This window comes from Hippichthys cyanospilos, chromosome 6 (assembly GCF_059441005.1).
Source record: "Hippichthys cyanospilos isolate Australia breed blue-spotted pipefish chromosome 6, RoL_Hcya_1.0, whole genome shotgun sequence".
NCBI lineage: Eukaryota > Metazoa > Chordata > Actinopteri > Syngnathiformes > Syngnathidae > Hippichthys > Hippichthys cyanospilos.
Genome location: NC_142374.1, coordinates 11,620,704 through 11,635,437, shown reverse-complemented (window position 1 = coordinate 11,635,437; position 14,734 = coordinate 11,620,704). Strand labels below are relative to the sequence as shown.

General features: G+C 42.6%; 1 protein-coding gene across 1 annotated transcript; it reads left to right on the top strand.

Annotated features, from left to right (window-relative positions):
• The first annotated feature begins 573 nt into the window (after nucleotides 1-573).
• On the top strand, nucleotides 574-13,801 carry siah1 (siah E3 ubiquitin protein ligase 1). The gene is made up of 5 exons (XM_088417981.1): nucleotides 574-756; nucleotides 8,833-8,889; nucleotides 10,417-10,598; nucleotides 11,202-11,498; nucleotides 12,268-13,801. Exons 2-5 carry the CDS (start codon nucleotides 8,880-8,882, stop codon nucleotides 12,637-12,639), a joined length of 861 nt encoding a protein of 286 aa, XP_088274107.1. The 5' UTR covers nucleotides 574-756; nucleotides 8,833-8,879; the 3' UTR covers nucleotides 12,640-13,801.
• The last annotated feature ends 933 nt before the right edge of the window (nucleotides 13,802-14,734 follow it).

Genomic DNA, 14,734 nt, shown 5'->3' with positions numbered 1-14,734 from the left:
GTTGAAATTAATTGTTATCGTTCTTTTTTTTTTTTAAAGGCCAGTATATCTATTGCATCCTGCCTAGTCATAAAAATCGAAACAGATGATAAAGTCCTGAAACATTTGGCATTATTGGACATTGTATTGCTCTTTACATCAAAGGCATTTCACATCAAATTGAAAACATTTAAAGTAGGAACTAGGGAGCGGAAATCTCACCCAGATGGTGACAAGATGGCACTTAGTTATCACACTACCAGGAGTATGCCATCCAGTAGCTAAAACACTGAGAATGATGTGGAATAAAATGACACAAAAATGATCAAATACAGCGCAGAGGTTTGTTCTATTTGTTTGTGGCAATCTCGTCGAACATAATGTTTCACTTTCCGATACCAATTACTGAAGTAAACGATATTTCTCTCTCTCTATTTTTTTTTTTGGGGGGGGGGGGGGGGGGGCGACCCACCTGTATGTAAAACTTGCAAAACTTTGATTTTATGATGTGTTCGAAGGCGGGAGGGGGAGGGGGAGGGGGAGGGGGGGGCGCTGGGGCGCGCTCCCGAGGCAAACTTTAACAAGCGTGCGCGAGCCCTAGCGGCTGCTAGCTGCTGCTACTTAGCGCCTTTGCGCCTGCCTCCGCTTCACGAGCATTTGCGAATGTGCATCCCTGCAGCTAACCAAGGAAACACGGACTACACATAGCCGCTGTCGGCCTCCTCTGTGCACGCACGTCGTTTTACCTGCGGCGAAGTCAAGGATATTTCTTTCGAGGTAAGACGGGTCGTGGTATCGATGACGATTTTTTTGGAGCGAGTGTGCCGTGGTCAAAACAACAGCGTTAGCTTTCCTCCTATTAGCGCTAACATTAGGTAGCCGAGTTGCTAACTTGTTTGCGAGCGTCACTTGTTCAATGACCCTGTAGTTTTCACTTTCAGGCTAACAGTACGCGCTGCGTTTTGGAAGTGGGCGCTTTTTCGTTTGTTATGCATTAAGCTCTTTAATTATCAAGTAATCCATTTCTTGAGCTTCCATGCTAAGGCTGCTGTTGTCCGTCACGACAAGGCCTTGTGTGTCTGTAACACAAACAGAGCAAGTAAAAATGTCGTTGTCTTCCAAATGTGTCGAATTTCTATTCGTTATGTTATGTCGACGTTAATAAATGCACTTGTCGGAATGTCTGCCCGTTAAGAGTTCGTTCGTTGAGCGAGAGCGTGAAAAGATTAACACTGACTTGGCTGTGGTTGCCGCGAGTGACTTGGCTCCAAGTGGAGGCTTGAATGTCAGCATTGAGCATGAAATGTAATTGAAACGTCTGCGTCCAGGAACATTATCTTATCTTTTTGTTAGAGTGCTGCAAGTAGACCTGGTCGAAACATGTACGCAGGTATATGTGTATAGTGAACAAATATATGGAGGGTACATTGACATTACCTCCAGCGTTTTGTCTTTAAGCGTCTGTTCTTGTGGGGATTAATACTCCTGTGTAAGAGAAGCTTTACTCCGTGTATCAGCATTACGAGTAACCAACTGTTGTCCTGACCTCATCGTCAAGCTTGTATGTATTGCTGAAATCAGCTCAACTATTGTTATCAAATGAAGGAAAGACAATGCACCAAAAGAGGTAGCAATTTGTCATATTGCACCTTATTTTCATTGGGCTCACGAATAACTGTGGGTGATCAGCTGAGTAGCCTGTTGCCATAACAACTCTCACTGAGTCAAGCATCAACAGCGGCGGGTTCACACCGCTAGAAGTGTATTTTGTCTTTCCCAGCATAGGTAGAACAGTGTGATGGAAAGCATGATTTGTGTTGTTGGCGTTGTTCTTGGTGGCAGTATGCATCCTGTACTTGTCACTTGTCCATGTGTCTTCGGTTGTTAACTTGTTAATAAGAAGACAAAGTTTGTCATTGCATCGGTTTGCAATCAAAATCAAGGTAAAGTATTACAGTCAAAAACTTTCTTCTGCGTGCGGAATTATTTTTGTTTTCAAAGGGTCCAACTATGATGGAATTGACAAATAAAGATAGACATGCAGTTCTGGCTATCTTGGACGTGCTCTTTTTCCTCCTCGTCATCTCGTCAACCATGCTCGTTACTCTTCCACGGGTTGTCATCTTTGGACCTGTCTATTTTTTTTTTTTTAAATAATGGGGGTCTTCAGAAATGCTGTGCTGAAGCCTTCTTTACCCAAATGATTACTGTGTAATCCTGTGCCTGACAGTAATACATGCCCTTAAATGTGGTGAGTAGTCCATCCAACGCTTCAAAATTATCCTTCAATCAATCTGAAGAATGTATAGACGCCATTGCCTTTGTATGCTATTATTTCAGTTTTATATTCTCCCAGATTGAATCGCGTATCACAACTTCTGACTTAATTACGCTAACATTTTTATGTACGGTGCCCGTTACCCCAGCGACTCTCGTGAAGGTAAGCGGTTAAGGTGGGTGGATTGTGCCTGTTCCCAGTATTTTTTGCAATTTATTTGAGATAGCAGCACTTAGGTACCTTAGAGAGCAGTTGAATTTGTTTCGGAAGTATCTAACTCATATTTTTCAGTTTTTTTTTTTAAGCATATACATTCCATCCCAGGTTCTTGTTTGTCTTTTCTTTTGTTTTTTTCCTCCATTTTTTTTTCAAGTGTTCATTTCATGGAGGGTCTAAGAATGGCTGGCATTTTTTTTAAATTAAGTTCTAAAGTAACTAATTACTGATTGAATAAGATGTTCTAAATCACTCTTGCACGCTTTGATGCTGATGACCTGACACAGTTGCTGTTCTTACTGATCTTTTTTTTTTTTTTTTTTTTTTTTTTTTTTTTACTAACAGGCCGACACGATTGCATGTTCTGTGGTATTGACTTTACTTCGTTTGATGACCAAAATGTATGGCAAGCTGTAGAATTACAGGATGCTTCAATTCACTTGTGACGATATTTTGCTTTTCCAGTTGAAGAAGAGGACGTTAAAAGTTTTGCATATAAAAAAGGAAGTTTGGAAACACTGCAAAACAAAAAAAAAATATGCTAAGCACCACAGCTAACATGGGCTGCATGCATTTGTTAAACTATCTCAACTGCATCTGAAAAATGAGCCTGTAACAAAAAGTTACTCCTCTTTACACTTGCAGGCTAGATCGTTAATTCTCCTCCTCATGGGATTTGTGTCTCTTCCCATTCTTAATAATTACACTAAATTGTATTAAAAAAAAGAAAGTATTCTTAGACAAACCTTCAAATATCATTCAGTAAATATTTGTATGAAAAATACTTACGATCTGTCTGTAAATCAATCAAATGGAAATGTACTAAGCACACCAGTAACTTTTGGGTGTCACAACTTTCTTACCACTACAGAAACTATTAATTGTGAAATTAATTGTGCGCCCATATTAAACTTCAAATTTCACAAGTTAATGTTTGAATGAAAACTACTTCAAGGACCCCAATACATGAAAATTAAATACACACAATAAGTGCTTTAGTAACTAAGTTTACCGTGCATCCTTGTGCTGCGTTATGTATCCTTGCAGCTGCAGTTTATTGCATGCCCTTAGTAGCCTCAAAATGGCACTACTTGGTAAATAGTTTGATGAAAACCACTTCTGTGACTCCAATAAATGATAAAGAAAGTGAACAATTACTGCGCTTATGAACATTTGTAACATCAAAATGCCACTAAGTATTTGTGTGCAATGTACTTATAACAAATCAATACAAAACATGGAAACATTGTACTTAGCCTGGTAACTGAGCATGCTTTTTTATGTTGCGTTTATTCTTTCCCTAACCCTAACTTTAGGTCACCAACCTTTTTGAAACCGAGAGCTACTTCTTTGGTACTAATACGAAGGGCTGCCAGGTCATGTTATTGATTCCTCACAATAATTAAGGAACAGCTGTAGTAAATATGTAAATCAAGTGTTATATGTAATGTGTATGTCATATATGCATAATCGTTACAGGTCTGCAGGCGACTCATGGGATACTAGGGGGCTACCCTTTGCCCGCGGGCACCACTTTGGTGACCCATGTTCTCAACTGTTTTGCATGTTCTTCTTAGATTTTTAGTACAATAAATTTTGGACTATTAACTGCTACTTCTTTCTCACTTTGAACCCTGCGACTTATAGTCAATTGCAGTGTATGAAGCTTTTTTTTTTTTTTAAAAGAACCACTGGGGGCACTCTCCTCTAGTCCCCTTGACAACTTCGTCCGTCGTGTTTATGATCTTGCGAAAAAAAAAAAGAACACAGCTTTGTTTAAATAAATGCGGTTCACACCATGAGCCTCATGGCGTCAGATGATGATCAAGGAGATAAAGAGTAAAAATGTCACCAATTAAAAACAAACTTCACATCGCACGTCACACACTACTTAGTATAGTTATTCATTGCTACGGATGGAATCAGATGTTGGTTCGGTCTGCTTGCTTCTTTTAATGAAAATAATGTGGTTCCACTTTGGCTAACAAAAGCTGCTTTAAGCAACTCCTCTGGGTTGTCTCTGATTGGATTGTTCTGTAGTTGGTGACTTGTTTCCCAGTATGATGAGAACTGCCTCCTTTGTGGCAAGAAACTGCTCTTGTATAATTTAAAGAATCCGCCTGAGACAAGCTAACAAGCAGACACCAAGGGAGGGAAGGGGCTTTTGTTGTCACCTTTCTCAACTCTATGTTCAAAACTAAAAGACTCTGTCACAATTGCTTAGAAGGAAAGGCAACCTTGTTTGATTCACCACAGTAAACCGCATAAAACATTATTACTTTAAAATTGAATATTACAACACAAAATGATGACTAGGGCTGAAACAAGTTCTTCAGTAATTGGAGTACCTTGGTTAAAAAAAAAAAAAGAAAGAAAAAAGCTCAGCATATTTTCTCACCCCAAGTAAATTATGTAAAGTATCAAGAAAAATGTCAAGCCAATCGCAGCAACAATTGTTATGCTGCAGCATGACAGTAAAACACGCCACCAGTGTGGTGAGAAAACCAACTTCAAAATAAAGCTTCACTTCACTAGGCTAAAATTCTTTGATTTGCTTTAATTTTGAAATTGTGTCCTTCAGTGTGTCATGGCGTAACTGCTGACTTGACTAGTCTTGACTCGGGAAGCGAGCACGCATTGAGTCAAGTGGGACGACGTTACGTGTTTGTTTTCATATAAAGACATGAACAACGAACTTTTGCATTTTAAAATGTTCTGTTTTATAAGCAAAGTTTTGCAAAAACCAAAGAAAGCAAGCACTGTATTTCTGCTTTGCAATTGACTCCCGATTCCTACAATGACCACTCACGCGGAAATACATCTAAAACATCAACAGAAACACTCAATAAATGCACCAAACAGCAATTGTAAGCACATGAAATTGGTACAGGGAAATATTTTATCATTTATTTGACCCATCAAAATCAGAGCAGCTCAAGATGCACCAGCAGTGGATGCAAATTTTCTCAAGGGAAATCACCTATGTGGCAACGTTTTGGTTTTCCAGTTGAGGAAAACGATTCTATTGGCTCATAAGACGTACATTTTATAAACGGCGAAAAAGAACAAATACATCACGCATTGCACAGGTAACAAGATTCGGGCAGTTTGTTAGACTATTCAGGAAGAGGAAAGAACGCAGCATCATGTGATGAATGAACATGTAACAAAAGTGACTCCCCTGCTTGCATTTGCATGCTATAGTTCATTTTCTTGCAGTCTGCTAAATGAAAAAAAAAACTTTTTTTTTTCTTTTTTTTTTTAAATCTTGTCTCATTCTTGTGGACTCAATCTTGTGAGGCATCTCGTCTCATTTTTTTCTCATCCCATTCCCAATGTTAGCATGTGTAGTTTTTTTTAATTACTTCTATCTGCTTTTTTCCAAATCGGTCAGGGTTTTTAAAGATTGTGGATTGGTTACTAGCCCTTAAAAAGGAATCAATGCACTCCTTGTAAAGAAGTAATTATGGTTAGGAATTTAATGCTTAATTTTTGTCAATTTTGAATCAGTTAAATAAGCAGGTTGTCAACCATGATGCTGGGTAATTCCATCCTGTGTTTGTGTTTCTGTTCAAATGTGTCCAGGCCAAAAGCATTTCATGCACGTTGGTATTTGTCTTTAGTTTAGCCGATGACAACACTTCAGTTCATGACGGCGACTTAAAGAAATCTTTTGTGGCCAACCTCACAAGAGTTGTCGGTGAGCCATCACATACAGAGCGAACAAGGGAAAGTGCAGCGCATTTGTGGGGAAATCCCTGAGATTATGGTTCCCGACTCCTGGGTGAAACCAAATATACAGGCCTGCTAAGCGATCCGTTGTTATTACTGTACTGTATGAGAAGAAATGCTTTACATTTAAAATGGCAGCCAGTTGGCAGCATCTTCCAGCCACTTCACGGGGGGCGTAATGTAAATGCGGTTGTATCACTAGTGAATGAATGATCATCTGCACGTGCAGCTGCTGCCTGTGTGTGCAATAGGTACTCAGATGTTCAAACAGAGCCTAGTCAATGACCTCTTCTGCCCTATTGATGGCCGGCTTTGTTCTCATTCTTCTCCATTCGTCCATTTATCTTTTCTCTGTAAATTGAATTAAGCTCATGGCTGAAAGTGTCTTGATAAAACCTCATTGTTGCTGCTTGACAAACACTTTGATTTGATGATGCGTGCATTATTTGTGTCAGCTGCGACGCCTGCTCATAGGTTCATACTGATCGAATCTCATTTAAGCATTTAAATGACGATTTCGCTGTGATCCAAGGGCGGCGGCGTCTCTCGGAAATTCAACCATGTTCGATTCATTGCATTAAAGGCGTTGCGCAACGTATTAAATCGATGGACGTTTTGATAGGGATGCCTGATCCCACTTTTTTCCACACATACATGTATGCAAATCCGACCTATACCACAGGTAACATTTAATACGCAAAAATGAGCCCTATTATGAATGTACTCCTGCTATTAGGGGACCGGTTACGCCTAGACCTTGCAAATAAACAGGATTCCACTATAATGGTTGGTTGTCACTCATTTGTCTAAATTCTGGTTGACCGCGTTTGGGTAGTCTCATGTGTTCAGTGAATGTAACCACAGTGTTAATGGATATGTGTTACTTGAAGCTTACATGTAAATAGACTAAATAAATGAAGGCACCAAATTCAAATTGGACACCAACACTTGTAGTCTACTGTAAATTTCAGCCTTGTACCGGAAGGGTGTATGCAACATTGATAAGCAACCGTATGAAAGTAAAATTTGTGTTCGTAAAGAATTCTGTCAGTTGAAGTGTTGCTAACATCGAGGAGGGCACTGTTACTTTGTTACCGACTTTATATGTGTGTGTGTGGAAAGTAGGTTTTTATTTTAATGCAATTAAACACCCTTTTGAGCGGGAATTAGTTTGGATGGTGAAGCTATCTTGAAAAGTTCTTGGCCAGGTGTCTGTGCTGTTTGTAATCAGCAAGTACATCGTGAAAAGAAAGTGAGCTTTGGTGTCAGAAACGGCAGCTGGTGGTAGAGCCTGCAAACAGCCAAGGGTGAAATATGAGCCCTGCACATCCAGTTGGGCTTAGGGAGTGGCGGGTGGAGGTGGCAGGGGGAACGAGGGAGAGAGAATGTCCACGGTGGCAACAGAATGAAGTTGAACACAGCTACTGACTTGAGAAGGGCAAAAGAAAAAGAGAAAGATAAGAGACGCAAGTAGAGATTGAAGGATTATTAGTTTGGCTAGTGTATCGCTGGTCAAGAGGTCAGAAGGTGGGTGGGGGGGGAGTGAGCGAGCGAGTGAGCGAGCGAGAGAGCTCTGTTAGTGCTGACATTGGACACCGATTCGGCTTCACACCCTAGAGTGACACCTACCGCACTTCAGGAGTGGGAGTGTGTGCAAGTCAGACAGTTTGGGAATTCCCCTCCTCCTCCTCTTACAACTGCAGCCTTTTTTTTCCCTCTCTGGAACACCATGTGGGCAAATATGTTTTGCAATTTTTCTTCAAAACGGCACCGTTTTACTTTGCAATTGCTGTTTTCCATTGGAAAAAGGCAATAGCCCTTGAAGACTGCAATAAACTAATATCTTTAATATGACACATGAATGATTTCAAAACATTGGAGTCCTGTGTTTGAAAACAAGCCTCAGTGATTTGTCATTGTGCATGTGGCTTTTGCTGGCTTGAACACACTGAAATACTTAATAGCTTCAGATTTCATTTGCAGTAAGCAGTCTGGCATTATCTGCAGTAGTACCGAGCAATGTGGCAAAACAAATCTGTCATGATACTGGTCATTTTATATCATGGAAATGATATGCCACTATATAGAATTTTCAGTTATCCTATAAATCATATAAATGAAGTCACTTTTTTCCTCACTTTTTCAAGACCTGTATCAAATAAGAACATTCATTCAGTAGTGCTCCTACAGGATATCCCATTATCAAATCTAAAGAGGGACTGTAGTCCACATATTTGTGCGCAAATGTAACCATCAATCAAATGAGGAGTCAAAAAAGAAAGACATTCTTACTAATAAAATAAAAATGCAAATGATTTATCAAAGCGCACAGTTTCAATTTTCTTCTTTCTGGTCCCTAGTATTTAGACAGAACAGAAGATCTACATCTGTAAAATTGCACAAAAGACAGGTCAAATTACGTATTTGGAAGTCAAACCCTTTTGTCATCCCAAACTTGGATGTATTGTCTAAAAACATCATTTGGAACGGATGGACACACAAGGTACATTTTGCCATGCGACAAAGTTTGACCATTTAAAACAGGTTGTCCGTTCTTTTGTAACCATTTGATTTCATGTATCACGTCAACCATTATACTAATTCTGCTTTTTTTTTCTTTTTTTGAGCGGTCCCAACTTTTCAAGAGAAGACGAAAACCTTACTTGGAAATCATATGGACGAAGGTGAGTGCTTTTCTGTTTTCGTTTGTTTTTTTTTTTGTTTTTTGTTATGTATTGGTAGGCATATCTTAACTAATAAAAGGCAAGGCTGCACTCAAGGTTAGTGTGCATGGCATAATTTAAAATGTAATATTTAAAACCATTCAGAAAAAAGGTACAGATGTGTGAAAGCAAGGGAAATATGTTAAAGCAAAGAAAAGAAATAAAAACCAAAAGAATATGTTTAAAGCAAATCAAATCAAATGCAGTGGCTTCCACTCTCAGCTTTTTGGTTTCCTTTAAAAGAGGACGGTTTCTATTCCAATAGGATATTTAAAGTCGTTTAGGACTTGAATCTGCTTGAATCTCATGTAACTGGTGCTCGAAAGGAATGGTATATAATAAAGGAGCTAGATCATTATATTTTTACACTTTTCACAGTTTAATATATATGTCTATAAATTACATCTGGCACATTGCTGTTTCAATTGATTAAATATGAGTTGCTGTGAACTTAAAATCAAATTGTTGATCTGAAAACATAGTGGCGGTGCGTGCACAACATGAAGCTTGGTTTTCTTCAGTTTTCAAGCCAGCAGTCATATTCCTTCTCATTTCGGCTCTGTTTTTGCAGAAAAGCTTGCTTGGCTTTTACATCATACGCACTCCCGCTTCCTCCCACTCTTCAAACACATGCATGGAAGTTGTATTGGACATACTAAATTATCTTTTGGTGTGACTCATGAGGTGGAACCTGCATCGGAACTTTAGGTAATTTCAAGCAAAAAAAAAAAAAAAAATAGCTGTGATTAGTTGACTAAGCGAAAAAATAATCTCTGATTAATCGTGACCGTTTTCCTATTACTTTACGGGGGGGGGGGGGTCACCAAGCAGTTTTGTTGCTAACACGAACGATCGTCCTATTCCTATTAGGCGTACCTTAAATAAATACCCAGAGCAAGCTGTTTTAAGATATGCACTCTTTGTAATGCATCAGTGCCACTCTTCTCCTTGATTTGTCCTTAAAATAGTTCAGGCAACTTAGTCACGGCCTCCGAGGACCTGCCTTAGCTTGTTATATCAGTTGCGCATGCAAACTGACTGTGACCTTGGCCTCGGACTTTGTCGGCGCCCTGTGCCAATTTGGTCCCGTTGCTCTGGCTTCTGTCACTGCTGCTGGTATGCTTGCCAGCTAAAAAGCGCTATTAATAGTTGCTACGCCATTATCCCCTTCGTAGCAGATGTGCGCATCAAATGGGCAAGCACGATATACTTGGAGAAGCATTAACCTTGCACATACAGATGTTGTGATCAACCTGGATAGATAAAGTCTGCATAGTTGTTTTCTTTGCGATGCAAAAGAAATACCTAAAATAAAACAAAGTAACGGAAATGTTTTTTAACACCTTTTAACTCATGGGATGCTTTTCAAGTTTACGAAGAAATGGAAACGCTTGTCAGTCCTGCTTTTGTAGTCCGTACTAAGCTTCGATGTCAGTCGTAATCATAACGCGGCTATATTAATGGCTGCTTGTTTTTTTTTTCGACCAGAAATGAGTCGCCAGACTGCCACCGCGCTGCCCACAGGAACGTCCAAGTGCCCTGCCTCCCAGCGCGTGCCCACCCTGTCGGGGACCACTGCCTCTAACAGCGACCTTGCCAGCCTGTTTGAGTGCCCGGTGTGCTTCGACTATGTCCTGCCCCCCATCCTTCAGTGCCAGTCGGGACACCTGGTAATGTCGGCTTGTCTTTGAACGTTTCTAATGAACGGATCCTTTTGTGTGCCACAAATGCACGCCTTGGTGCCTTTACACAGTTAATAGTATTCCAGTCCAAATGAGCAACTATCAGTTTTTTGTTTTTTTGTTTTTCCACAAAATAGTTTGGAATGGTCTCGAGTAACCGTGAAGACGACAACATTCTGGTCCGCGTTTAAAAAGCGCTGCGCAATAAATGCACCTGTTTGTTTTGCGATCCGGGCAATGAAACAAAATCAAAATACTTTCGGGGAAATGAAAGCCGCTGCTGCAACAAGTATCCATCAGTCTGTGAGGGCTGGCCGACATTCTGTTTTTCATTTCGAACTCGCGGGATAACAAGGAATACCGAGAATGCTTCCTTCTGGCCCGCCGGGCGGATATAAAGTCAATTTCTCACCGACTGCCAAGTCAAATGAGTTGTTGCCGGCCGGACTATTAAACATTCGTCTCTTCGCGATCCAAGACGTAACACAAAGCAGAGGAAAGCGCCATTCGACGTAGCGGCTGCAATTCCGGCCTGGGTGGCAGCCGACCGTCCCTTTCCGCCCGCTCAAAAGTTGCGTCTGCCCTCGTCAGGTATGCTCCAACTGCCGGCCCAAACTCACCTGCTGCCCCACCTGTCGAGGGCCCCTGGGCTCCATCAGGAACCTGGCCATGGAGAAGGTGGCCAACTCGGTGCTCTTCCCGTGCAAATACGCCTCGTCGGGCTGCGAAGTCACGCTGCCTCACACCGACAAGACGGAGCACGAGGAGCTGTGCGAGTTCCGGCCGTACTCCTGCCCGTGCCCCGGCGCCTCCTGCAAGTGGCAGGGCTCCCTGGACGCCGTCATGCCTCACTTGATGCACCAGCACAAGTCCATCACCACACTGCAGGTCAGCCTTCATCTCGACGCTGCGCAGCGTGTCCACGCGGTGGCGCCTTTGTCAAAGTTTTGCCATGTTTCCAGCATGACCAGTGCAGGGGCGGCTGACTGCATTATTAAAACGCCTGCACTTAGATTAGTTCTGTCCAGAGATTTGAGGAATGAGGTGATCCGACGAATCTCTTTTCAAGCTTGTTTCATTTTGTTTTGAGAGAAAAATTTTAGATCCATTGTTATTTGTGCAAATCAAAAGCTTGATATACAGCTACTTCAGCCATTTAGCTTCTGCTGTGTTTGAAACGAGTTCCAAGTTCCCGCCGCAACGTTGCGTTTCGACCGTCAAAAGGAATGTCGCTGTTTTCGTCTGTCAATCGCTAAGTAATTGTGAAACGACATAAAAATTCAACATTGTGGATTCTATCCATTGCAGGCTTGCTCAAACATTATGCACAAAATACCCTTAGATCTTTGGTAAAATCAGTCTCTTCTGTTTTTATTTGAATGGCTCCTGCTTGATGCGTAATTTCATGAAATGTCATGCGATGCCTTTCTAAATGAGGTAATAGGGAAGAAATATTTTGCAGAGGCCTCGTGTCACCTGCACTAGTGGGCATAATAAGTGAGCGCTAGCCTTACAATTGTTTTGTTTAATTGTACTCAATTAGCATCTTAGTTATTTGAATCCCCCTCCCGTTACGATCGGATTGCAATCAGGGAGCTGGAGCCTTCAAGCGACGGTAGATAGGCGGCTGATGAGCTTGCCGGGCTGTCTTTTCCAGGGGGAGGACATTGTGTTTTTGGCCACAGACATCAACCTGCCCGGAGCGGTGGACTGGGTGATGATGCAGTCGTGCTTCGGCTTCCACTTCATGCTGGTGCTGGAGAAGCAGGAGAAGTACGACGGCCACCAACAGTTCTTTGCCATCGTGCAGCTCATCGGGACTCGCAAGCAAGCCGAGAACTTTGCGTACCGGCTGGAGCTCAACGGCCACCGGCGCCGCCTGACCTGGGAGGCTACGCCGCGTTCCATCCACGAGGGTATCGCCACCGCCATCATGAACAGCGACTGCCTGGTGTTTGACACGTCCATCGCGCAGCTCTTCGCCGAGAACGGGAACCTAGGCATCAACGTCACCATCTCCATGTGCTAAGAAATCGCCGGATAAGCCGACGGGGTTGGGGGGGGCGGAGTCGTTGACTTTTCAGATGAGTTGGCCGGGCATTTTCGCGGGGCGGAGTCAGTTCGGCTCGGGCTCCCCCCGACTCCTTGAAGACACTATGGATGCGGAATAGGACCGCCTTGTCTGGCGGCCGCCAGGGAGCGACGGCGGGCGGATCCACGTGACGACGGAACTGCGTGGAGGTGGCCGTCGCCTTATGAACACGCACGAAACAAACGCACTCTCTCGGTTTCGCCCGGTTAGTCGTCAAGACGTTCGTCATGTCAGTCTCTCCTAGATTTGTTGCTTGGGTACCCGCCCGGCCGCTGGCTTACCTCCACCGCCGCCTCTCACACACACTACCTGTCGACGCGGACGCCGGTCCGCGCTCGACACTCATGCGAACGGACCCCTCCTACCCGCCGACGCCTCGGGTTCCTCAGCCCTGGACCAAACCGCTCGTCGCCGGGGACGCGCGGCCCAGTTACGTAGCTCCCGGTTCCGCCGAGGACTTTGTAACTCGGCGTGTCCTCCGGCCCGCCTCCCTCCACCCGGAATCCCGACAACTGTGCAACGGACACACGTTTAAACACCTGAGTTGATTGTTCTTTCTTGATGTTACAACACGCTCTCCTCACATCCGTGCGACGCCTCTCGGATGATCTCACCGGTCGGTTCACTTGATGCTAAGTGTGTGTATGCCTGTGTTTGGTTTTGGGGGGGGCGGGGGGGTCACAGCATTTCAGATCAGATTTTCTTTGTGGGATTTCTTCAGTCTGTCGAAAGAAAGGCGAATCAATCGGCCCGCTTAACTCCACCGGCTCTTCAAAGTGACCGGGATTGATGTTACACGGAAATGAATTTAACGTTTGTCGAATGACTTTCCCAAAACAACAGGCGGTTGTCAAACTTGTGGCTAAACAGTGTTTTTGTAGTTAAAAGGCAAGTTGTGTTGAATAACCCACCTCTCCCTCCTCCCCTTTCTTCTATTTGTCAGTCTGTCCTCTTGTGGTATGTCTATTTTTGTTGTTTTTAAACAAGCATTCTCTTCATGTGGAGTTTCCATCATCTTGCTGCTCTTCCTCAACTGGACCCTCCCTTGACCTTTTCTGTTTTAACATTGTCATTAAATAAATTTATCTTTTTCATACAAGGTTGTCTGCTTTTTTGAGTGCTTTTATTTTTTTCCTTACAACTGAAACTATTCATTTTAATTTCTAAGCGCTTGCACCGTCGCGACCTCGTTCACATGGTCTCTCCAGCCATGTTCCCCAAGCACGCTTGTTGAGACCGATTGTAGATCGCACGTGAGTATTTAAATGGCCATGTGTTGTCGGCCTCTTAGGGCAAAGGGGACCATGTATATAAGACAATGTGTTTTAAAAGATGTATTTTTAAATAACTGCATACTCAAGGCTTTAAGCACACACGCTCATAAGTAATGCTGAGACTTTGTCAAGAGTTGGTGACGACTACCGCGACCCGATTTTACAAATATTGAATTTTGCAAGATCACAAATGAAAAGACTACTACGTCGTTTGAAAACTAAAGTGACCATTGGCGATAAAGTTTGGACAAGTTCCGTCCTCGCCAATCTGCTGTTAGCAAATACCTTTGGAGGCATCAAAATCGGCGAGCCGCCCCGGGCATCCACAGTGCTTTGCATGCCACATGAGAAGAACGGAGAGGCTTTCAAAATGCAATTGAACGGTAACTCATACTGTGCATGCTTTTTTTTTTTTTTTTTTTTTGGGGGGGGGGGGGGGGGGGTTCAGCTGTCATCACACACGTGTTATATGACTTTGCAGCATGAGTTCAAGAAGAAATAATTTTCCTTTCTTTCAACGTTCGAAACGACTTCGGAATGATGATATGAGACGAGAGTGCACAAATTCTTGCGCTTTGATCTTTACAGTGGAAAGATGGTACTTGCAATTTATGTGCACCTGAGGCGTGCTTTCATCAAATGTATGGAAATTAGATTGGCGTTTGCAGGTGGGCTGGCCAAAATCCAAACGTGAGTCGTTGGTAAGATCAGGCCGTCATTTCATATTGTGTGCATTACAGTGATAGAAAATGCTCACT

Bases quoted from the DNA above. Each gene is read 5' to 3' on its own strand.
- siah1 (XM_088417981.1), top strand. The intron at 10,599-11,201 runs GTAATGTCGGCT...TGCCCTCGTCAG, and splicing joins AGTGCCAGTCGGGACACCTG to GTATGCTCCAACTGCCGGCC. The intron at 11,499-12,267 runs GTCAGCCTTCAT...TGTCTTTTCCAG, and splicing joins AGTCCATCACCACACTGCAG to GGGGAGGACATTGTGTTTTT.